The sequence below is a fragment of the Maylandia zebra genome, linkage group LG13 (assembly GCF_041146795.1).
Source record: "Maylandia zebra isolate NMK-2024a linkage group LG13, Mzebra_GT3a, whole genome shotgun sequence".
Taxonomy (NCBI): domain Eukaryota; kingdom Metazoa; phylum Chordata; class Actinopteri; order Cichliformes; family Cichlidae; genus Maylandia; species Maylandia zebra.
In genome coordinates this window covers 3,722,292-3,746,606 of record NC_135179.1, presented here as the reverse complement: position 1 = coordinate 3,746,606, position 24,315 = coordinate 3,722,292, and the positions used below count along the sequence as shown (strand labels likewise).

The 24,315-nt window shown below is 42.2% G+C and overlaps 1 protein-coding gene across 5 annotated transcripts in view; it reads left to right on the top strand.

The window, feature by feature from the left end:
- The first annotated feature begins 2,665 nt into the window (after positions 1-2,665).
- kif20ba (kinesin family member 20Ba) overlaps positions 2,666-24,315 on the top strand; it is a 65,768-nt gene continuing 44,118 nt past the window's right edge. For 3 of the 5 annotated variants that reach the window (XM_076891408.1, XM_076891409.1, XM_076891407.1), the window contains exons 1-20: positions 2,666-2,778; positions 4,196-4,301; positions 7,931-8,020; positions 8,287-8,409; positions 8,605-8,743; positions 9,838-10,022; positions 11,111-11,162; positions 11,333-11,533; positions 11,656-11,767; positions 15,070-15,141; positions 15,566-15,712; positions 16,432-16,594; positions 16,950-17,102; positions 17,217-17,324; positions 19,713-19,852; positions 19,952-20,069; positions 21,228-21,396; positions 21,668-21,822; positions 22,080-22,499; positions 22,905-24,037. In XM_076891408.1, coding sequence (XP_076747523.1) covers positions 2,672-2,778; positions 4,196-4,301; positions 7,931-8,020; positions 8,287-8,409; positions 8,605-8,743; positions 9,838-10,022; positions 11,111-11,162; positions 11,333-11,533; positions 11,656-11,767; positions 15,070-15,141; positions 15,566-15,712; positions 16,432-16,594; positions 16,950-17,102; positions 17,217-17,324; positions 19,713-19,852; positions 19,952-20,069; positions 21,228-21,396; positions 21,668-21,822; positions 22,080-22,499; positions 22,905-24,037 — 3,893 coding nt within the window. In that variant the 5' untranslated portion in view covers positions 2,666-2,671. Of the gene's footprint in view, positions 2,779-3,459; positions 3,609-4,005; positions 4,100-4,195; positions 4,302-7,930; positions 8,021-8,286; positions 8,410-8,604; positions 8,744-9,837; positions 10,023-11,110; positions 11,163-11,332; positions 11,534-11,655; positions 11,768-15,069; positions 15,142-15,565; positions 15,713-16,431; positions 16,595-16,949; positions 17,103-17,216; positions 17,325-19,712; positions 19,853-19,951; positions 20,070-21,227; positions 21,397-21,667; positions 21,823-22,079; positions 22,500-22,904; positions 24,038-24,315 lie in introns of those variants that run through there. The other 2 variants (XM_076891410.1, XM_076891411.1) reach the window with 2 other exon arrangements.

Here is a 24,315-nt window from a genome sequence, read left to right as displayed (position 1 = left end):
CAGGTGTACTCTCCTCCTGTGTCCCATTCTCTCGTTATCCCTCCGTGTATTTTAGCCCTGTGTTTTCCTTGCTCTGTGTCACATCGTGTGTGAAAGGCTCTCCGTGGTCCCTGTCCCAGGTTTCCTTGAGTTTTTAGTTTTAGTTTCTCAGTAATCTTTTGCTAGTTTTCAATTAAAGGATTTTGGTTCATTTTTTGTGCTTGCATTTTGAGTTCACTTTTTTGTGTGTGAGTCCTGCATTTGGGTCCGCCTGCTGCCTACCACGGCCTCACATGACATTAACTAACGTCAAAGTCAAATGCTTAGTGCGAACCACTCATGTACTCCAAGGCCAATCAGTTGTTACGATCCATGAAAAGTTGTTGGTAATATTAAGTTTGGGGGTGGCGTCATATTTGGTGTGAACTTGAGCCAAGCTTGAGCTTCTTTTTTTTTTTTTAAACTTGAGCTGTTATTAATATCTACTATGATTCAAAACTTTAAAACTATATCCTCATAACTATGGACAGCTAATAAACAGACAGACAGAACAGATTACATTCTCCCTCTGAACAAAACATAAACATGATTATATAAATACAAAATGGAGGCGATGAGGAATTGAAAAACCATCTCCTGTAGGAGCAAAAGTAACCACACATCACTGTGACAGTGTTCATCTTGTTAATAAAAGTTTGTGTTTGTCCAGCGTGGACACACAGTTGAAACTCGGATTGTGCAGAAATGTTTGATGATGATGATGCCATACATGTGAAAGTACACATTGTCCTCCTGTCTGAAAGTGTTTGTGTCTTTCTGCAAAGCAAAAGGTGTAACTGTGTGCCCCCAGTGTTGTAAAGCAGCGGTCCCCAACCCCCGGGCCTCGGACCGGTACCGGTCCGTGAGTCGTTTGGTACCGGGCCGCGAGAGTTGAGGCTCAGGTGTGAAATGTCTGGTTTTCAGGGTTTTTATCGGTTTTCAGCGTTATTTTGTTATCGTTTTTATCGTTAACTCGGTTTTCCTGGGTCTTTTCACGTGTGTTATGAATAAATCTTTTTTTCGGTACCGATACTAGTTTTATTTTGTTGTATTTATCCGCGACACTTTAAAGGCCGGTCCGTGAAAATATTGTCGGGCATAAACCGGTCCGTGGCGCAAAAAGGTTGGAGACCGCTGTTGTAAAGCATCGTAATTCTAAGAGAATGACTTGTTCTGCATTTATGGTGTATGTGATGAAAATATCCATACATATTTTGTTTTTAAAAAGCATATCCAATTTTCAGTATAAGATAACATATGAGGGCTCTTTTTCATTAATGTATTTTCATTGAGGTTTGTCAGTCCTTAAGTAGGCGCCTCTGGAGCATGTCACGTTATTGTCCTGGAAGATCATATGGAACGTTAAGCACACAGTGCACATAGTGTTTAAAGACCATCTAAAGTCTTTGTCTTTTCCTGATGAACATCTATGGAGTCATTTTATTCCTACATTTTGTCTCATTAGGTGTAAGAAACATTAAAATGTTTTGTCTTATATAACGTATTATAGTGAAGGAATCCTAAAATAAGGCACCTCATTTTTTTATTTGATAGTCTTATATACAGTGTTTTAAAGTTGACTTTAAAAGTCTGCATTCATTTAGCACTTACTGTAAAATGTCTGTATGCTTAAAGTACTGCCTGATATTTCACTTCCAGATGTGGATAATCTTAGCTGTCTGATTGTAATTCTAGAATTGACATTGATGGCAGCAAAAGTTGGGAAAGAGTCACGTTTACTTTGGTGAACAGAGGAGACGATTTAAAATATACAGTCAAGAAACAAAATAGTAAAAACATTGCAGCTGTTTTAAAAAGATAATTGACAACAGGTGCAAAACATATAAACGTAAGTGACACCTCATTCTTAATAAGTAGTGTTTAATATGATCCCCCGTCCCTGCTACTATAGGAGCTTCAACTCTTCTTGGAAGACTTTCTACAAGGTTTAGGAGTGTTTATGGAAATTTATGGCCATTCTTCCAGAAGCACATTTTTTTAATACAGTTAATATTTGTGAGGGTTGATTTGCTGGATTTCTCTGTGTTTCTAACAGTGTGCTTGTAATTTGTTTTCCCCCTTTTGTCTGTATTAGATAAGTCATCACATCAACAACCAGCATTTTATCTGCAGCTCTTTCTGCTGCAGTGTTCTCCGCAGCACAGAGATGACAGCAGCTTGTGAATGGAGCCTTTCCACGTGAGAAAAAGAAAATTCATGAAAGGACCAAACAGAAACAAACTCAGGTAGAGCTGATGGAAAGGAAAATAAATGGCATAATCAGGTGAAATTCTTCCAATTGTTACAGTGATGAATATAGCAATATAGCAGAAAGCTGCATATATGCACCTCAGTCTATGATTTTATTTGGCGTACCACTTCATGACTAAGCTGTTGTCGTTCCCAATCGCTTCCACTTTGTTATAACACCACTAATAGTCCTTTTCCACTAGTGCCTACTCAGCGCGACTCGGTTTTTTGGTTTCCATTAGCTAGTACTATTAGGTACCAGGTACTTTTTTTAGTACTCGCTCCGTGATATGAAGTAAGCTGAGCCGATCTGAAAACCTGAGCCTGCATGCCACCAAGCATTTAGTCGTGAAGAAGTTTCGTGGCTGGACTTGTTGCATAGGTGGCATCCTATCATGGTACCATGCTGGAATTCATTGAGCACCTCAGAGCGACCTATTCTTTCACAGATGTTTGTAGAAGCGGTCTGCAGGCAGAGGTGTTTGATTTTGCACACCTGCGGCCATGGAGGTAATTGGAACACCTGAATGCAATGATTTGAATGTGTGAGTGAATATGTTTAGAACTGTACTGTACATCGTGTGATGAGAGCTCTTCTACGCATTTTGTTTTGGCTAAGGTGCTTAGCCCACATTAAATTTAGCTGTAGGCCTTTTACAGTGACTCAAGAATTGAGGATTAGTAAGTAAACTTCCAGCAACTCTGGATTTTCAGCATTACAAAGAAGTTCATTTCCTGTTGGGGTACACAATCATGTGAAACTTAGACTGATCAGGCCTAACATTATGACCACTAACAGGTCTCTTAAAACTAGGTCCCTTTTGTGACATAGAGTTTTTGTTTACAGATTACGAACATCGTGAATCCCGTATTTCACTAAGCCCAAGCACAACAGATGGTTAAATTCACTTTTGTCCTCTTATTTTACCATCTACCAAAAATTAACTCTTCATCACGTCATTTAATCCTGAACTAGCGAGATTTTGATGTATTTTGGTTTTAATGACTCTAAATTAAATGTTTTGTTTAGATAAGCTAATTTAACAATTTAATTGTTTACTTTGTATTATAACAACTCATGTGATAACTGGTTGATAACAGCCTGATAACAGACGCTTTGTAGAGATCTCCGCTGGTTTATTTACGAGTTCTAATATCCGCCTGTACGCCTTACATGTGAACGCAACACAAAGCACGCATGTGCAAGTTTCTTGTCGAAGCCGATTGGTTCGTTTCAAACTCAGAGCGCCGTCCTGTTATTTTGTTTAGCTCTACGTTGGTTAGCATAGAAAAGAATATTCTTCTGTTTTAGCGCCCGATGTTCCAGATATAACAGCAACGTGAGTATGTTTGTCGAGTAGTATCCCAATGTAACGGTTACTGTCCGACTCCTGTTTCGGAAAAGATACCGGACATTTGTTAAAAAGTGTTGTGATTGTTAACTGACAGGTGCGGCTCTTTGTCAAGTGAAGAGTGGCACTAATCAGAAATTTGTGATACATCAATGAAAAGTGCACGAGTGTCTGGAATAGACGTCGATGATCCAGTGATGACGTTTGGCTGTGACTTTGCAAAAACGCTCACAAATCTATTGTTACGGTGTTTTCCCCTGCAGTGCTAACCATTGTTGTTAGCTGGCTAACTTAGCAGTTAAATCGTAGCAATGAGCTAATCAGTCGTTGGCTAACGAAGCTGACTGACTTCTTTTGTTTATTTATTTGTTTGCCGAATTCACAGCGACCCTCTGAAACGCCTGCTTTTTGAAGGGCGGGATTTGCACCAACTTGATGACCATACTAAATTGATAAATGTCATGTTTTTGTACAGCGAGGTGTGTATGTGTGATCATTTAGCCCTGTGGGCTGTTTTGACAGTTAATTTTTAAATCTACAGTTGCTTTCTCATTTTGTTGTTGTTGTTGTTGCAGGATGATGGAATCATGCCCTGACAAGGCTGATAAGCAGGAACAGGTAGCAGCTGACGTTTTGAAAGGGGCGCACTTATCAGAAGTTGGCACCTTACCAGACTCACAGGTAAACCAGGTCTTTTATACAGTGCTGACATAAACGCTTGTGTTGACCATACGGGTGACTGTGTGACAGAAATAAAGTGATACGGGGTACCTACTATGTTTAAAACATTATGAAGTGTTTACAGCAGCATGCGCACACTTGGCTGTACACCTGGGGGTTTCGTGCCTAAGAATCGGTCCAAGCACACTCTATTAAACAGAAATGTGTACAGATTCAGCCTATTTTGGGCCATTTTCTAAACATTTCTATCCACAATTCTTCAATAACTGCACCCCAAATGTCTCCATGCAGTCAAAACCTTGTACATAAAAAAACATAAATCACAATCTTTCAGACAGGAGCATAAACAGGCAATAAGAGTGAGATAATAAATACACAGAATGTACATCATATACACAGTTTTAAAATTAAAGTGACTGAATATAACTGACTGAAAATAGATAATTTATTAAATATGTTACAAATAAAACTAGGATTTCATTGATGTAACTTTTCCTGGACTGATACTGACTTGTTATTAGTAGTAATAAAGGAGCTGATATATATTTGCTGTCAAATAAATAATAATTTAATGTTGGTGTCCAAATTTAGACTAAAACAGTTCACCAGTCATTCAGTGTGTTATTTGTTAACACAGGGAACACTGCTATTCAGAAGCAGTGTTAAATGGGACTAATAACCAAAACAAGTAAGTATGTCAGGGGATTTGAATGGCCAGCTAAAGTTTGCTTGTGAAGCAAAGTGGTGGATTGTTTTCACAGTAACCGAAGCGTATGAGGTAACTGAAGGAAAGTCTGCTCAGAGGTGTGGAAAGTTCAGCAGGAGGACAATGCTGGTGGTGAAGGACTCAATGGGGCAAATACATCAATTAGTTTTTCAGCTATAAATAGATGACTCTAGCACTTTAAAAAAAAAAAGTATTCGCAGATTTAGTCCCAGCTGTCTCCATTTTTGATTTCACAACAGCAGTGAAAGTTACTGCTGTAGATTATGTTGAAGCCACAGTCTTGGTTGTTAGAGACCCGCAGGGAGTGATGGAGATGTTGAGTAGCTGAAGCCGGGTGGAGTGAGAGAAAAAAGTTTTCTAAAGTGGACGAGAGCAGCGCTTTTTACTGTGATTGCAATTAAAAAGCCATCAAGAGTCTTTTATCAAACCACCTGATCAACAAGCATCCTTTCACTGGTCCCATCCCCCGGCTCTTGGTTCCACATGTGCCCGAAGAAAGACAACGTTAAAACCAAAGCTGTCAGAATGCAGACGAACTAGTTTAGTTTAGTTGAGCCATCTTTAAATTTGGCTGAATTCCTTTTAAACTTTGCTGCAGACTGATGGGAGACATCCGCTCTCTCCTCTTTCAGAGGTATTTGTACAGATACCAGAAAAGTGTCTAAAATATTGGTAAAAATGGCAGCGCTGCTGTCACTGTTTCTTAGAAAGCAAGAAATGTTGTCCCAGTGTTGCATTTAATGACATTAAATGCATCATTTGATTGGCAGCATATTTGAGATAAATGGTTTTTATCTGACAGCCAAACAACTTGCATTACATGTGAACAGACTGATATAACTGGACACAAACACTAATAACACGTTTCAGCCTGGTTAGTATTATTTATGTGTAAATAATCTTGTTTGCACTGTCACAGCTCTGCCTTTCTGCTGCTTCCTAATTTCAGTTCATTCTTATATATGTCGCATAAATTCACAGCAAGTCGCCTCAACATGCTTAATGTGGTTAAGGTAAAGAGCAAATCACATGACCCCATATAAGCCAGCGTTTATCACAGCATTGCAGCATTTACCTAGTGGTTTACTTATCTTCATGTGTGCAGTCTGAGGCTGTCATTGTTCTCCAGTTTAGCCATGCAAATGCCCCTTTGTGTGCTTTCTTGTTCTTTTATGTTGTTTTAAGTCTATCTTTCCTGTTTCTGTTTATTTATTTATTTATTTATTTATTTATTTATTTTTATATAAAGGCTGTACCTTCCAGGAACAATAAGGGCAAAAAACATGCCACTTTTATATGATGCACTCACATGTACATGTTAAACATTGTTCACTGGCCCTTCTTAAATGAAACAAATAATAGAAATGATGTGTTTTTCTGTCGGCCACAGAGCAGCAAGTGCAGAAAGAGGAAGAAATAATGCTGAATATTGTTAAATAATCGGATGGATTCTAAATCAGATCCAAGAGTTCAAGTTCTTATGGCTTCATACTTTTGGTGTGAAAGGGAGGAAAAAACCACTCGGTGGCAGATGGAACCAATAAAAGACAAAAAAATATTCAATTAAGGATACAAAAAAGTGTAAATTATAATACTAAATGAATAACATGGTAACAGTAAATTATATTAAGACTAAGACATTAAATTGAATGGATTGAAACTTTATAAGTAACATAGTCCACTGTTCCACAGACGATTGTTCAGCGACTGTTGGTGGGAGGCTGGGAGACCTGGAGGCAGAATGTGGTGTTAATATGCAACAAAATTATGTCAGGATTTTTCAAGAAAGTTTACTGAACAGTGATTTGTTGACGTTTGCAGACAGTAGGAAACGTAAATGATGTAAACGTTCTATCCTTACACACTCCCAAATTTGACGTGTCAGTTTACTGAATATGTAACCCCACTTGTTTACTTTTCCTGTCATATGAAGTGTAACTAGTGTGATTTGTTTACATCTGGGTCTCACATCACCAGCTTCTTCAGCGTGTTTGAAGTAGCTCCTTTTTAGGTACAAAATCATCATCCGAGGCTGACGCGTGGCTCTCAGACATCCGGGCTTGTCTCATTGCACCAAGGAATATAAACGCATGACGTTTGTAATATAATGTATTGTGGAGCTGATGCATGGAATGCAATGTTTTGGCTTTGTACAACAGAGCTGGTGTGTTTAAAAAACAAAACAAAAAATGCTGCGACATTTGTGTCGGTGCCTCTGACCAGTGTCTGGGAAGGTTTGGGACTGCAGTGCATGTGGAAATGGGATTAGGTGTTTTAGTCTGGCAGGGAACCCTAGAACCTTCAACCAGCCAGGCTGCCACATTTTTGTAATGTTTTTACATTTTAGGTAAGATTAAAACATTAAACTGGAAACAGTGGAGCTTTTTTGCACCCAAGTCAAATTCAAGCTTTCATTTACTCTGTTTCTTCAGTGTGTTGAGTTGGGTAAGATGCATATATTTGACTATTAAGATATTTAGGTACTTGGTTATACATTTTGGGATTTGGCAAGCAGCAAACTCTCAATGTGAAGAATTAAGCCAAAAACTGCAGTTCCTCTAAGAGCCACTAGAGGCTCCAGAAGTGGTCCGGTCCCTGTAGGCTCCCATGTTGAAAAGTTTACAGCACAAATGAACATGTTAACCTTTCAGCCTTGGTGTTGGTGCAGGCCTCAGGTTCAGACTCGGAGGTAATGAAACTGTTTTGCTGATGTTAAAAACATGTGCAGGCCCCCAATTTCCCACAGAGGAAACTGATTATGAACCAATAATGAAGTGTTAATGGAACCTTATGTATAAACACCTACATATCCATCCATGGCCTGTTGTGCAAACTGAACGTAACACCAAAAATCTCATCGTTCACTTTGTGATTTTTCACTGAAATCCGATGTTTCCTGCAGGATTCCTGCACTGAGGAGAAAGAACACCTTCAGGTCTACCTCCGAGTCCGACCTTTCACCTCAGCAGAGACAAACAGTGGAGAGTCTCAGGTAAAAAAAGAATGAAGTCATGGACGTGAGAGTAATTAATATGCTGGATATTGATTGGAACTGAATTTGTGTTCAAAGTGCAGACACCGAATTCAAAGGCCATCGAATAAACAGAACAGGCTTTGTTTTGTGGTGGAGAACTTCTTCCACAGTGTCAGAATGATGAGGTTCTGCTGATGCTTCTGCAGATCATGTTAAGTGAATGTAAACTGAACCAGAATAACCCCCGTCTGTGTTCCTCCTGTTACTTATTCATTCACTAACAGGACTGTGTTACCATCGAGCTCCCTGACACAGTTCTGCTCAAGCCTCCCAGTTCGTCCCTCTCAGCAAGACTGAGCACCGACAAAGCTTTTCCACAGACTGGACAGCACTTCCAGTTCTCTCAGGTTGGTGTTTCCTGGTGTCACAAAGTGTTTTTATCATCAACGCCCACAGAAAGATTCTGATGTTCCTTATAAATGATCCATACCCTGTCTTTTTTGCTCAGTCTCAGGCCAGAATGTTGGAGAATTCCTCATATTTAAATATGAGACGATAAGTTTACCGTCAGTACAGATGTGCCTTTTTCCTTCCTTGGACAGGTGTATGGCCCTGAGACAACACAGAGGGAGCTGTTCGCAGGCACGGTGAAGGATTTGGTGAAAGATGTTCTCGAAGGCAGAAACTCTCTGGTTTTCACTTATGGAGTCACAAATGCTGGGAAGACCTTTACATTCCTCGGTATGTGGCAGTCCCTCATGTCCTGAAGTGCATCACTTTTTATGTCAAGGAAAGTTGCTTTGCAGTTTTGTATGAAAACCATCTGACTGATGCCATCTTGTGGTGGATCAGTGTAACAGCAACAAACACTCATGATTGTGAGTCCACTGTCTTCAACACTGGATCTCGTCCAGCTGCTGTTTGAACCTGTTTTGATGAACTCTATACTCTAACATGGAAAGACATTTAAAAAAAAAAAAAGAAATAACAGTTGAGCTGTTTAACTCATCTAAAATTGATGTGCAAGTGTTAAAGCTTACTAGCTTTACCTATCAAGTCGCAATTCAAACTTTAGCTAGCTTCACTTTTATATACGACTGCCAGGACTGTTCGACAGAGTCGCTGAGTTTTCCTTTTAAAAAATAATTTCTTTTCTTTTCCTTTGGAGGTATTTGATCTCATTAAACAGCCTGTATGGCTTTCATGCTCAGGCTTGTGGAGCAGCCTGTAGAAGTGAGATCAGAATCAGTGTTTTGAGTTTTTATTGTAAAGGCTAACAAACGTGTGTGGGCTGGCTGGTTGATGATGATGGATTTGACTGTAAGAAATTAATTGTACATTCATTCCCTTGATTAGCGATGAGAATCGATAAGAATTTAGCTGGTTTCTGATTCATTATCGATTTTTGTTTTCACCATGTTAAAAGTCGCCACCGTCTCTCAGCAGGATTTCAAAGACATCGATGCTGTGTGGTCGCCTGTTTGTGCTCTTTGTTGTGATCAGTGTTGGAGTTGTCACTTAAAGTATTGCACAGGATACTTTTTGCTAAAGTGATGCAGCAAGTTACTTAATTACTCCCAGGCGAAAGTCATTCATTATACTACTCCACGAAATCAGCCAATCACAGTGCAAGCAGATCGCCAGTTCCAAGGAATTGAACTACTGGGAACCAGTTCTTGATTCTCATCCCTTGATGTGTTTCTCACGTCACGATTTAACACTTCATACTTTTATGACTTTTATTCTATGTTAATAACTGACTGACTTTGAAAGTTAATAAAACTCGACTGCCTGTCGATGTGTCACAGTCCATCATCATGCTTGTGTCACTCAAGGTCCGGATTCTGACGCTGGCATCCTGCCCAGGTCTCTCGATGTCATCTTCAGCAGCATCAATGAAAAGGTTTTCCCTGGAATGAGCATCAAGCCGCATCGCTGCCGAGAGTTCACAAGGCTCACTGTGGAGCAGCAGACGGAGGAAGCATTGTTCAAGCGAAGCCTCCTCAGACAGCTAAAAGAGGTAGAGTGTGTGTGTGTGTGTGTGTGTGTGTGTGTGTGTGTGTGTGTGTGTGTGTGTGTGTGTGTGTGTGTGTGTGTGTGAGCAGACACGCACACTGTGTTTTCATATCTTTGTGGGGACACCTAAGTAACATAATACTTTCCCTAACCTTAACCATCAAAAATGAACTAAACCTAACCACAACCTAACTGTGACCCTGACACCAAAACCACATTTTGAGTCCTTCACATGCGGCATGTTCGAGCGGCACAAAGTTCTGCTGTGTGTGTGTGTGTGACTGCAGTCATAAACATGTTGTAGGAAGTATTTCCTGACAGTGAAGAAAGACTCTGCTGTGGGAACACCCGACACCCACCCTGTGGGGCCAATCAGTGATAGTCTGTTCTGGAAGGTTTTGAACGTTGTTCTGTTGTGTTTTAAAGAATTGAAGCTGTGTTTTACCTTTGTTTGTTTGTTTTTGTTTTTTTGGAGCTTGTCGGCAATATTTTCATACACATATTTGCAGTCAAATATAGAAATGTATCAGCTACGCCTCACACAGCACATGATCATCAGAGGACCATTAAAAACCTTCTATAGAGCAGTGTCTGCTGCACAGTTTCATCACATTAGGGGGAAGTGAGGCCAGAATAACAAACAAACAAGGGACATTTTAAACAGTAGGATGTGAGGAAGAGCCAGGTGCTAGCAGAACCATTCAACATGCACACCAATGAGCCCTGCAGACGGACACTCAAAGATCCTCGTGAGCAGAGAGGGAGAAAACAAACAGGTGCACAAGAACGCAGGATTGCAATTAGACTCAAATATCAGCAGGGCTCTAACAGGGTGTTAATATACGGCTCAAAGAAAGCATTGCACAGCACTGCAAGATTGAATATTTGCTCTGAACCCACAAAGTGGTTTTCAGAATTGCAGGAGTGGTTTTATTTTACTGTTGCATCCTGTAAACCATTTTAAAGCTTGTGATGAGTCTTTGGTGAATCTCAATCATGTGGTGAACTCTTCTCTAAAGGTTTTTGTCTGCTCTTGCTTATCAGCCACACATGGTTTTATGTATTTATAATATTTTATTATTTTTGCTTTAGAGTGCAAAGAGCAACATCAGTCTGAACTCGACCAACAGGACTGTCATTGAAGGCAAGTTTTACATTTTAATGTTGCGCATGCAACACTGAACATGTCTGTGCTGTTAATATTAATGTTGTAGTTATGACAAACATTACAGATCAAGCTCCAAGACACGAATGTATTTTACAAAAGCAGTGGGGATGGTACAGTGTGTGTGTAAATGTGTGTGTCTGCTGCAGGCACCTCCATGCTGTGGACCAATGCAGAGGATGAAATCTCACTGGAGGTGGAAGCTAACACCAAGTTCTCTGTTTGGGTTTCTTTCTGTGAAATTTACAACGAGAACATTCACGACCTCCTGGAAGTGGCGCCTGGTGGGGCCCTGAGGAGGACCGCACTGCGCCTCTCGCAGGATGTCAAGGGAAACGCGTTCGTCAAAGGTCAAATCTAAAATTATAAGTAAAAGCAGAACTAAATGTCAGCTTTATCGTAAGTTTTCTTATGAGAATGTAGGAGAGCCTTCTCAGTGACTCGTACGCTGTGTTTGTGTATTTCCATCTAGATCTGCGCTGGGTTCAGGTCAACAGTGCCGAAGAGGCGTACATGGTGATGAAGTTGGGAAAGAAGAACCAGAGCTTCTCCTCCACTCGACTCAATCACCTGTCCAGCAGGAGGTGAGGACGACAGGCTGCAGCATTTAGACCCAGGCTGAGGCTGCGTCCACATGTACACGGGTGTTTTTTATAAACAGTGGATGTCAACAAATCCCGTCACACGTGCAGTTTTGGAAATATATTAGGGCTGAACGATTATGGAAAATAATCTAATTGCGATTTTTTTTGCCCCAATATTGCGATTGCGATGTGATATGCGATTATTTTTTAAGGTCTTTGTCTTCTGTATTATTAAACAAAGACAAGCAATACATCATATAGTATGGCCAATACTATATTACATTAATTTTAAACTGTTCTTTCCTGGAAGACAGACCTCTGTTATGATGACATGAGGTGATGCATGAATTGATGACTGACATTTTTATTTAACTTCTTCAATCACAACAGTATATTTGAACATACACAATAGTTTATTTTTAGCTTACAAACATCTGAGCATAAAGTGCTGACAAGGAACCCTGGTGTAAACATTAAAATGAAAGTCAGTACAATGTGCAGATTGCAGAAATATACATAAACAAAATCAGTGGCTTTACCACACTCAGTTTTTCGACATCTGTGAACTACTAGACAGTCATTCAATTAAAAAATAATATTAAATAAATAAAACTAATAAATAAAAAATACACACATCTTACTGCTCTCTGCAGTCAGTAACATTACACATAAAGTGCAAACATAATAGCAATTGTATAAACACACACACAAACACGCCTTTAAAGTTTAAAGGCGTGAAATTGGACGGTCTAGTTCTGATTAGCGTCACCGCTGTCTCGGTGGAGTTTAATAAACTCGGCCGTCTGCTTCTTGCTATCTAAAATATAACCAGACACTGGTGTAAATTCTCGACTGTCTCATACTTCTGTTTAATAAGTTTTCTGTTTGACGTTTAGTCAGCTGTGTGAAAACCAAGGAGGAACCCACCCGGGGGATTAATAAAGTTTTATTTTATCTAATCTAATAACTTTAATCTCAGCCAAACCGATTTACTCACGAACAAACAAAACACTGAAAAAAGCCCAACAATAACATTTTTAGGTTGTCTAAGTGACTTATATATTACGTTTAACCCGAGCAGCGAAACTCCGCGGTGATCTGAAAATGATGTGCCGGGAGTTGTGCCGTTCTCGGCCGCATCAGTAACCCTCGAGCTCCCGGCCAGCTGTCGAGCTGGTGGGTAGCAGACGCCTCTGAAAACGTCGAAGCACTTTTGCAAATATGGGATATCTTGATAAACCGAGCAGATATTTGATGTTTACACAACTACTTTCTCGCCTGAAAATATGTTAAAAGTTTATTTTGTGACCCAGAAAGATTAGTATGAGTAATTTTAAAACTTAGTAGCGGCCGCCATTGCTGGAAACTGGAGTTTGGCTGGGCCGCGCTATGAATTCTGGGATATGGTAGTAATTTGGACAGCCTTCGGCGCGTCGCTGTGACGTAATCGGTCTACAAATGCGGCCTCAGGAGGATGCAGCCCATGAATTTGGACATGTCCAGAGTATAATCGCAGCCTTTGCGGTTAGAAAATTGCACTTGATCATGTCGCGATATTATCGCAAATGCGATATATCGTTCAGCCCTAAAATATATCTCCATCTGCTTGTACACGAAGTCAAAGACTGTCAAGAACACGCCAAAGCAGCAGGTGACCAAATAATCCTGACTGTGTAGAAATGTTGGCCAATCAGAAGTGTAGAAGCCTGGGAGGGGAAGCGTAAACAAAGATGGCGCATAGAAGCAGTCTGTCTAAATACAGGCACAGAGACTGTGTGTGAAAACAGCATCATTGTAGAAATTCGTCTCATGTAAACAATAACATGGCGCACAGCTTTGACGTCGGGTGAATAAATCTGTTTTCTACACGTAAACGCAAAAACTACGTTTTAAAAAATCTCAGTTTTCAGTGATTTTAAACGGCGTTTATATGTGGACGAAAGGCCCAAACGCATGGAAAAAGCTGCGTTTTCAAAAACACCCGAGGACGTGTGAAATGAACTGTGGTTCGTTTGTGTGAACGCAGTGATCCCACTCAGGTGTGGACCAACCGCACTGAGACTCTTTGGAGTAGGTGCTCTAAGAATGTGAATGAATGTGTTATGGAGAAAGTCCTGGCAGCCCAGTGCTCAGACTTTGGGTTTAGGTGTGGACGAGGAAACGTCAAAGGTGTGCGTCGTTTTTGATGCCACGCTTTACGCCACATTATTGTTTAAATGACATAAATTTCTACAGTGGCAGAGACAAAATACTGATGCTGTTGATCTGACCATCTGCAGTTTTACACGCTTACATGTCCCTCCATTGAGAAAAGCAGAGGTGTCAGATTCTACGTTCAACGCAGACACACTCACGACCCAAATCCCAACATCGGTTTTGAATAAATTAATTTTTTTAAAATTAAATTTATGTGTTTTATTCATTTCTAAGATGTGAGTCTACACCAACCAAAATACTGTCTTTAGTTATTAACATTTGAAATGATGAAGGCACTTGAAAAGTAACAAAGTTATCTGCCTGTTCAGAAAAAGGTTTTGTGAGGGTACAAAACCCTGTTTACTGTTTCCCTCCCAGGCTTCTAGGCTTCTGATTGGCCAGCATTTCGTTTTTAGCGTCTACATGTGGACGGAGATTTTTTTTTTTTTTTTCAGAACTGCACGTGTGGACAGGGTTTTTTTTTTTTTTTTTTTTTTTAAGGAAAAATCTTGTTTTCAAAAATACCCGTGCACGTGTGGATGTAGCCTAAAGGTTTCATCAGTGGTGAATAGTTGAGTCATTTAAGGAGGCAGCACTAATACTTTAGTCTGTCTGACATCATTTCAGCCCTTTGACCAACAAGGTTTTTCAAAAGTGACAGAACTGAATGCAAAGTTAAAATGAGGAATGATCAGTTTTGTCCAGTGAACTTGTGTTTGTACAGTGTTTTCCTGCATGCAACATGCAATGAACGTTTCTCGGTGTCATACGTGTTTGCAGCAGTGAATTTCCACAGTTTAAGACTCTGCACACTGAACTCCACGTTTGTTTTACTTCAGACTTTTAAACAGCACGAGATTGATCAGGTTCTGACATCATTAAACATGACAAAGTCAGTCATAGTGGTCAGTATCAGGCAATATATACTAGTGAGAAAGAGAAGAGCTTTTACAGACCTCACTACAATTATGTATTTAATATGAAGCAACGCCTGCTCTGGGCCGTCACCCCATGAACTGCACGAGAGGGCGGATCTGTTACCGAGAAATTGTTCTGCTTTTTTTCTTTTTTCATTGAAATGTGTGCTGTGATTCTTCTTCGTGCAGCCACAGCATTTTCTCCATTCGAATTTTGAGGATTGAGGACGTCGGGACACCGAGGGTCCAAACTGTCAGCGAGTGAGTAAAACCAGTGTTTGAGCACATAAACGAGTGTTTGATGTGTTCTCAGATAGTTAAAAATAACTGTGTGAGGTGGGATTTAAGCTTCTTCGTCAACTCTATATCATATGTATGTTGTAACAACAAATCCTTCTGGGAAGGGTAAGCCGTAAGCTGATATGCACTTTCCTAAAAATGTAACTGCGTGTCAGTACTGTCATTTCCTCCAATGCATTTGTGGTTACTACATATGAAACTGTTTTTTTGCAAAAGGCTGGCATAGAAAGAATCAACTGGAAGACAGAAACCCAGCAGAAATTCCAAAGCAACACAAGCCCACTGTGCACACGTGTAAATGCTGCTGTGGCTGCTAGCATAGACTACCTTATTGGCTTTATCTAGATTCAGCACAAAGTATGCTCTGTGTTGTTTGTGTCTTCAGGTTGTGTCTGTGTGACCTGGCTGGCTCTGAGCGTTGTGCGAAGACTCACAACAAAGGAGAGCGTCTGAAAGAAGCAGGAAACATCAACACGTCGCTGCTCATTCTGGGAAAATGCATCAATGCTCTGAGACACAATCAGCAGGCCAAGTGAGTTTTATCCATCCTTCGTTCCCTCTCTGTCTTTGGTTGATATTGAGTTTTATTTATATCATAAATCACAACACTTATCACCACACTTTGTCACGGGCTAAATATCCCTACAATATTAGAGGGGAAACCCCAACAATCATGCGAGGGAGCACTTGGTAACAGTGGGAAAGAAACGCTCCCTCTGAACAGGAAGAAAGCTCGATCAGAACTTTGCTCAGAGAGGAGCAGCTGCTGCTGAGGGTGAAGGGAGGAGCAGAGAGCAGAGTAAACTAATGTTTAAATGCAGATGGTGCATGAACGCTGTACGTAAAAGGTGGACTTTTGTTTTTATCTCAGGAAAGTGAAGCCAGGACACTGGCTGCTTTGGACCTGCATTTTTTTCAAAGTGTGACAAACAAAAGCATCAGATGCCTTTAAAGATCTTTTTCAAATGTTGCAGGATTAATGATCCAGTCTGCTGTACGGTTAAAAATGACAGAATTACTGCAGACATCCGCAACTCGTCTCGTTTTAGCCTGATTTTAAATCTTCTTGCAGTCTGGTTTAATGCTTACTATAGCTTCTCTGGAGAATGCTGGAGGCCACTGCTTAAAGGAGTGTGAACAATGCATTGGTAGTGGACACAAACACAAGTGCTAATGCTGATGCATGTGTTATAAAAATGCATTACTGTTTCACAGTGAAGCTGCTCTGTACTCTTTGCCCGTTCCCTCCAGGCTGCTGCAGCACGTTCCCTTCAGAGAAAGCAAGCTGACCCACTACCTGCAGAGCTTCTTCTGTGGTCGGGGTAAAGCCTGCATGATCATCAACATCAACCAGTGCGCCTCCATGTACGACGAGACGCTCAACGTCCTCAAGTTCTCTGCTGTGGCGCAGAAGGTTCATACATGTTTCATTGTGTTTGTTCGTGGGCTCCGGGCTGCATTAAGTCTGCAAGTCATCCCTCTGTTTGGAAACTGTGCCAACACACACCCACCCACCCACCCAGAAGTGGAAAAGTACAGTCCACAGGCTGAACGGTTAAAAATCTTCCATGTGGCAATCTGTGACAATCTGTGCAGCAAGAGAACCATGCAGTCGTTGTATTCCTCTGTGTGTCACTGTAACCTATTCATATTACATTCATATCTAACCTACCATGTCAGATTATGGCACTTGGTAAAATTCCCAAATGTTCTCACATGTATTAAACATCATATATTTAGTTTACCTTTTTCTTCTTGTGTGTTTTCAGGTTGTAGTTCTGTCCTCCAAACCCGTTCCCTTCATGCCACAGAGGTCTGTCGGTGAGGTGTCCTTCATCATGAACAGCACGGAGAGTAAAGCTCTCCGGAGCAGCAGGACGAGCTCCCTGATGGGCTTTGAAAGCAGTCTGGAGGACGTACAGGTAGGACGAAGAGATCACTTCCTCACCGCGGTTTACAAAGTATTTCATGTCGTTTACATCTTTAATTGGCTTGACTTATTGTCACATAAATCTCCATTAAATGTTTTTATCCAGGAGGATGAGGATGATGAGTGTGAGGAAGAGGAGAGCATGATGGTGGACACCACGGATCAGGCCGAAGACGGTGAAGATAAAATTCTCGTCTGTAAGAAGACGCATCAGGTGAGCACATTTTTATTTCATCAATGATCTGGAAGCATTCGCTGCCCTCAAGGTGTAGCTGTGCTGTGTGTGTGGAGCCAAACTGGTGGCAGAGAGTATCACCTTCCCTCACTGTGGAAAAACCCGGGGGGGGGGGGGGGGGGTGTCAAACGTCAAGCCCTGGGGCTAAAGTAGACCACTGAGCTCTGCATAGTTCGAATCACTGTGAGACTGTAGAGTCAGATGTTAGTGGTGTTATAGCAAAGTGGAAGCGACACAGAGCAGAGTCAGCAGTTGCTGAGCTACGTGATTCAATTCCATTTTATTTACACAGCGCCACATCACAGCAACAGTCGCCTCAAGGTGCTTTATACTGTAAGCTAGACCCTACAATAACACATGCAGAGAAAAACCCCCCTATGAGCAGCACTTTGGCGACAGTGGGAAGGAAAAACTCCCTTTTAACAGGAAGAAACCTCCAGCAGAACCAGGCTCAGGGAGGGGCGGGGCTATCTGCTGTGATTGGTTGGGGTGAAAGAAGGAAGACAGGATAAAGACATGCTGTGGAAGTGCGCATCTAGTGCTCAGATGTTGCCACCTTTTCTGCAGTCAGTGACTACAGCCCTCCAAACTTTACGTGGCCTTCAGATTAGCTCAATGCAGGTGCAATGCAGTGCTGTGAAGCACGCCGCCACTGGACAAATCGCCATTCTCCATCTAACAGTCCAGTGGACGAGTCTGTGTTGGTGGTTGCCAGGAGAACAGTACTTGACTACATCGTGCCAAGTGGAAAGTTTGGTGGAGAGGGGATTGCAGTGTGGGGGTGGAAAGAACTCTTAATGCTTCAGCATACACAGACATTCTGGACATTTTCATGCTCCCAACTTTGTGGGAACAGTTTGGGGATGGCTCCTTCCTCTTCCAAAATGACTGCACCGGTGCTCAAAGCCAGAAAAGACATGGATGAGTGAGTTTTGCTGTGAAAGAACTTGACTGACCTGAGCAGAGTCCTGACCCCAACCCAACAGAACACCTTTGGGATGAGTTAGATCGGAGACTGCGAGCCAGGCCTTCTCGTCCAACATCAGTGTCTGACCTCACAAATGTGCTCCTGGGAGAATGCTCAAAACTTCCCATTAAAACTCCTAAACCTTGTGGAAAGGCTTCCCAGAAGAGCTGGAACTCTCATAGTGGCAAAGAGTGAGCCGACATCAAATTAAACGGTGTGGATTAAGAATGGGATGCGTCCCATATGTGTGTGAATGCATTTGATACAGTTTATGTTCACACCCCCTACCTGAGTCCACAGCAGGGATGGACACCAGCCTTTTTTTTTTCTCAGGGCCACAGTGATTTGGATGAAACATGTGAACGGGTGCTGAACAGTTGTATGAAGATTTTACACCCATAGCTTTGTAGACATAACCGATAAGAAAAGGTCCTGGAATTACCTGGTAGAAGATACCAACTTGTTTCTGTCAGTATGGATAACTGAGACATAAAACTTGATTTTTACCATCAGAGAAAAGAACAGCAGTGCAGCGCTCTGTTTAAACAGTTACTGTGCAGTGCAGATTTATCGGCCTGTTCTGCTCCTCATGTGGTGACTGAGCTGCAGGTGTTTTTCTAAAATGGAAAGGTAACATCAGAGTGTGTGTGTGTGTGTGTGTGTGTGTGTGTGTGTGTGTGTGTGTGTGTGTGTGTGTGTGTGTGTGAGAAATTGTGAGAAACATGTGGGTAACAGAATGTTTGAACATTCATAGGATGCTTTATGTGTGTTGACAGATGTGGAAGTGTGAGTCAGTGTGAGTGCATGTGTGCGACTGTTTCATGGCAGTTTGGGGTACATGCTGTATGAGAAATGTGCTGACTTCAGTAGCTTTGCTCGTACTTGCTCTCGAACGTGACTCTGCAGCCTCAAATTAATTTGTCTATCACGTGCAGAAGGACACGGAACATTTTTGATATGAACGCTCTGCAAAAATGTTGCTTCATAATTTGACAAAGTTCTCATTTTTAATTTAACTGTGAAACTTGGGCAGTCTGTACCTAAACCTCATCAGACTCCTTTAAATGGTTTGTTGCAGAGGTCTAAAGGCAGAAAGCTCTGATCGCAGCTGTAGCCTTCTTCTGTCTGAGAGGGGCAGCCAATCACACCAAAGGGTGAATGAACGGAAGCCCAGTATGAGAGAAATAAGGGTTTTTTTGAACAGTGACTGGTTTATCCTATTACACCTCATGTGCATGTCTGCAGTGGACGACTGAATATAATTATGCTCTTCAGTCAAATGCAATAAGAAGTCATCAGCGTGTGTCCACAGAGGATTATCAAACTGTGTGAAAAGGTTTTGTCTAAAGAAGTAAAAAAGTACAAAAGCTCATGTTATGTTTTGCTGTTTTGTCCCTCAGAGGCAGGCGGTGCTGTTAAACCACCTGCAGGTGCAGCTGAAGAAAGCCAGAGCTGAAAGTCTGCTGATGGAGTCCCGAGTCCGAGAGGACATCGGCAGAGAGTTCTCGGAGCTTTTCTCCGAGATGCAGAACGATTACAAGTGAGACCCTTGTAGAGCTGTCCTAACAATGATCCAGGGGGGGATTTTATTTTGACATCTGAACTCAAAGTCACGCGAATGTGTTTGTGTTCGGCTCAGTGAGCGTCTGGCCAGGGAGAGAGAAATCCTGGAGGAGCGAGCTGAAAGGAGGCTGGAGATTTTCAAGAATCTCATCAACAAAATGGCTGCTGGACCCAGTGGAGAGGCAGAAGCCGTGGTAACACAAACCTTCATTTACGTTCTTCAAAGTCCTTCAGTTATTGTTGTCTTTACCAGTTTGTTCTGTGCCTGCTGATTCACTTTTGTTTTAAACATAAATGAGATAAAAAGAAATCGCAGACTACAGGTGGGTAATCCTCTCCGACGTCACATCGTCCTCATGTGAAACAACAATAACAGATACATCGCTGCTGGATAAGATAAGATGACCTTTATTAGTCCCACAAGTGGGAAATTTGTTTTGTTACAGCAAAAGTACAAAGTTATGTAGCAGAAATTAGAAAATACTGAAATGCAATAAAATAAAATACTATATACAATAGAATAGAATAGAAATACAACTGCTATATACAACTGAGTAAGAAAATACAAAAGTACAACTTCGTCAGAAGAAGGATTGTACAAGAATTCCACATATAGCAGTCTTATTGCACATGTGTGGGTTTGATCAGTTGCAAAAGTCTTTGTTGTGGAGTCTGACAGCAGTGGGGAGGAAAGACCTGCGAAATCTGTCAGCTAAATACCTGAAATAATGCTGCACGGTGCCATCTTTGTTTGCTTCCTGCCTGCAGCTGTTTGTTCAGTCTGTTTTCATCACCACGTGTACAGCTCAGTATTGTAATGAAAAACATGCACGCCCTGACGGGGTCGCTCAAAGCCCAAATTCATCATGTTTCAAGCACATCTGTGATGATCATATTTAGAATAAAAGATGAACATAAGGCAAATATAAGCACTGAAGTAGCCTCAGTGGTGGTCTGTTGTAAATGAGTGAAAATCTAACACAACTCGATAGTTTTTGTTTGTTTGTTTTTTCCTCGAGTGTTGAAAACGAGTTTGTGGTTTCCAGCTGCAGGGGGCGGCTTTCTTTCATGTTTTGATAAATGTTGTGCTCAGAGGTCCGACCTCGAGTTTCTTTAAATCTAAATCGTCACAAATTTCTGTGCAGTCGCCTGAAGTGTTTGGAGGATTCTCCCTGTTGGAGTTTAAATCAAAAAGCTGTGGACCTCACCCTGTTACTGCAGGCATAACATGCATAAGGGATGCTATATGTTGTTAGAGGTATATGTATACATGTGCATGTGTGGGGTTATTACCTCTACATTAAATAGGATTTCCAGGATGCGCCCACTAAACTGTTTCTTTCTTCCTGCAGGACAAATTTCTGAACTCCTGCTCCTCTGAACTGGTGGGAGGAAAGAAATCCACTGATGCCGCTCAGAGAAGTGCAGATCCAGGCCGAGCAGGGCCTCGGGCAGGTGCTGAGCTGGAACCGAATGAAGGGCAGCAGGAAGCCCCGGAACCGCTGGCTCACAAGTGCAATGGTAAAAACAAGACGGCGAACACAAATCTATTAGTTTATTCGTCTAATTAAGCAGATGGTTTGCAGATAAACACCCAACAGCGTGAGCACATGGCCTGCAGAAATATTTTCTGTTGGATGAAGAATGCATTTGTAGCTCTGTTCAGCCGTAGCATAAAAATGTTCTCTGATAAATTTGTGTTTGCATATTTGAAATTAGTTTTGAGTGGCCAAAATGAAGTATTACTGGTGCCCTACTTTTGTTCCTTTTCTCTCTTACTTAAATGGTGTAGCCAGAGGAAATGAGAATGAGGAGAAGAGGACAGTCCTCTTCGAGCTCCAAGAAATGTCATCAGAGGTTTCCCGGCTGGAGAAACAAGTGGGAGACCTGCAGAGGACGGCAGAGCTGGCCCAAGAGAAGAGCTCACGTGAGAAAGAGCAGCTGCAGGTGGGGAGCACATGAACAGGAGGTGCTGTGTGGTCTCATCTGTTTCTTGTCTTCACAGCTGTAACCGTCCATGTACAGTTAAAAGTAGCTGTTCATCAGTATTTATTACCCAGCCTGGTTTGTCTTGGTGGCAGTACAGACACTATAAATTACACCTGTTTACTTTTGTCTGCATTACATGAATATCTCTTTTCACATTTCATTTCACGCCTGTTTATATGTTAAACTGGGAGTAATCCATCATTTCAATCACTCAGGGGGCTTTGACAGCTCTCCAGAAAGAGCTCCGAGCCAGAGAAGAGGCCCTTGCTGTGTTGGAGGGCCAGACTTTGGGAAAAGAGGAGGCACTAGCATCTTTAAAGGAGGAGAGGAAAAAAAGGGATGAGGCCGTTGCAGCAGTTGGAGATCTAAAGCAAAGTAACGAGAAGATGCTGGAGTCCCTTGAAGAAGAGAGAAAAGGCAAAGAGAAAGCAATGGCAGCCCTGGAAACTGAGAGGAGAGCCAAGGAGGAGGCCATGGCAGCGCTCGCTGCTCTTCATGAAGAGAAGAGTAGCAGGGAGGAGGAGGAGAGGAAGGAGATAAGCAGGCTGGCAGAGCAGAGGAGGCACGAGGAGGCGGACGCACTCCGACAAGAACTGGGAGAGCTGACTGTGAAACTGGAAACTGCAGAACACCAGGTATGATTTTTACCCAGAAATGTGACCAAAAATGTTAAATCGATCACCCCGAATACGGTGACGGCCCTGGAAACAGTTTACAGCGCTCTCACGCATCAGTCGAGATGTAGTGATTTTAATGTTTTTCTATGTATCAAACTTGTGTATAAAAGTGTGGCGTCAGGAAGAAGATCCAACTCAAATATCTGTAGAGTTAAAGTTGTGGGAGCTTCCAGCTGTGGTGGGAATAAGAGGGCAGCCAAGAGTTTGATGCTTTTGTTTGTTTAAACTCCAGAAAATGCCCAAATTTTGTGTGTGTGTGTGTGTGTGTGTGTGTGTGTTTTCAGCTACATGTCGTTTATATCATGTGGAATTTTGTCTCGTGTTTGATTAAAACTCCCTGTGCTTACCATGAAACTGCCACAGGTGACCAGCAACGCAGAGAGAGCTGAAAAAGCCTTTGTCCAACTACAAGCTGCTCAAGCACAAGTGGATGAACAAGCCAAGGCGATTCAGGAGAAGTGTTCCCAGATCCAAACTCTGACACAGGAAGCTGACAGGCTAAAGCAGGAAGTGCACACCTCTGCAGTGTCACAAGGTGCGAATGAGAAACTGCAAGAGGAAGTGTCTCAGTTTCAGAAGAGCCTGGCTGAGGAAAGACAGAAAACTGAGGCCAAGCACAAAGAAGTGCTGGATCTGGAGCACGAGCTGGCTGAGGTCAAACAACAGCTGGCACACAAACAGCTGGTCCTGGACCAGCAGCTGGAGCTGTCGAGTCAGAAGGAGGCATCTTCAAAACAGGAAGTTGAAGAACTGCAAAATAAACTTAAGCAGCAGGGAGAGATGTCACAGGCACCACTGGATGATCTCCAAACTCAGCTCGAGTGCCAAAAACAGGATTCCAGAGAAGAAGCAGAGGAGCTGAGAGGAAAACTCGAGCAGCAGACGGCGGCCTCAGAAAGGCAGGTCGAGCAGCTCAAAGAGAGGCTGCGAGAACAAGAAGCATCATCGCTGCAGCAGCTGGAAGAGTTGAAACGCAGACTGAGTGAACAAAAATCCAATTCCAGCAAGCTCGTGGATGACCTCAGACAGAAGCTCAGCGAGCAGGAGCGAGCTGCAGAGCGCCTCAAGACAGAGGTGGAAGACGCCAGGATTCACTCAGAGGCTAAAGAGCTCAAGAGGATGAACTCTGACCTCCAGGCTGAGGCTGCGTCACTCAGGGAAAAAGTTTCCAATATGGAGAAACAAAAGGAGTCCTGCAAAACCGAAGCTCAGCCGTCGTCCTCAGAGACCGAGAGGATGCTGGAGGAAAAGGACAGTCAGATGGAGGAGAAGCTAGCAGAGCTGCAGAAAGAGCTGCTGGAAAAGGATGCACAGGTGACATCCCTGAAGAAGAGTTTGCAGGAGGCTCAGGAGCAGCGTGAGGAGGATGAGTGCCAAGCTGTTCAGGAGGCCCGGCGCAAGGAGGTCGAAAGGAGACGGGAGCTGCTGGCGGTGGCGCACGAGGCCATCGCTCAGAAGGAAGTCGAGCTGAAGAAGAGAGACGAGGACATCAGCAGGTAACTCGTCATTGTGTTTAGATCTGAGGCAAGTTGGAAAGTTGGGCCTGTAGCTGCTACATCATCGTTGTTAAGCCCAGTGAAACTGATCAAAGCCTTTTCATGTTACATTTAGCTCAGGATTACAGACGCGTCGGTTCCCGCTACAGCCGGAGTGTAAAATATCTCCGCTCTCAGCCCGGCTCTCTAAAATCCCGCCTCCGCCTCCCTCACGTATCTGCTCTTCCAAATCACTGTGAAACACATGCTTTCAATCATTCTGATGAGTTTTATCTACA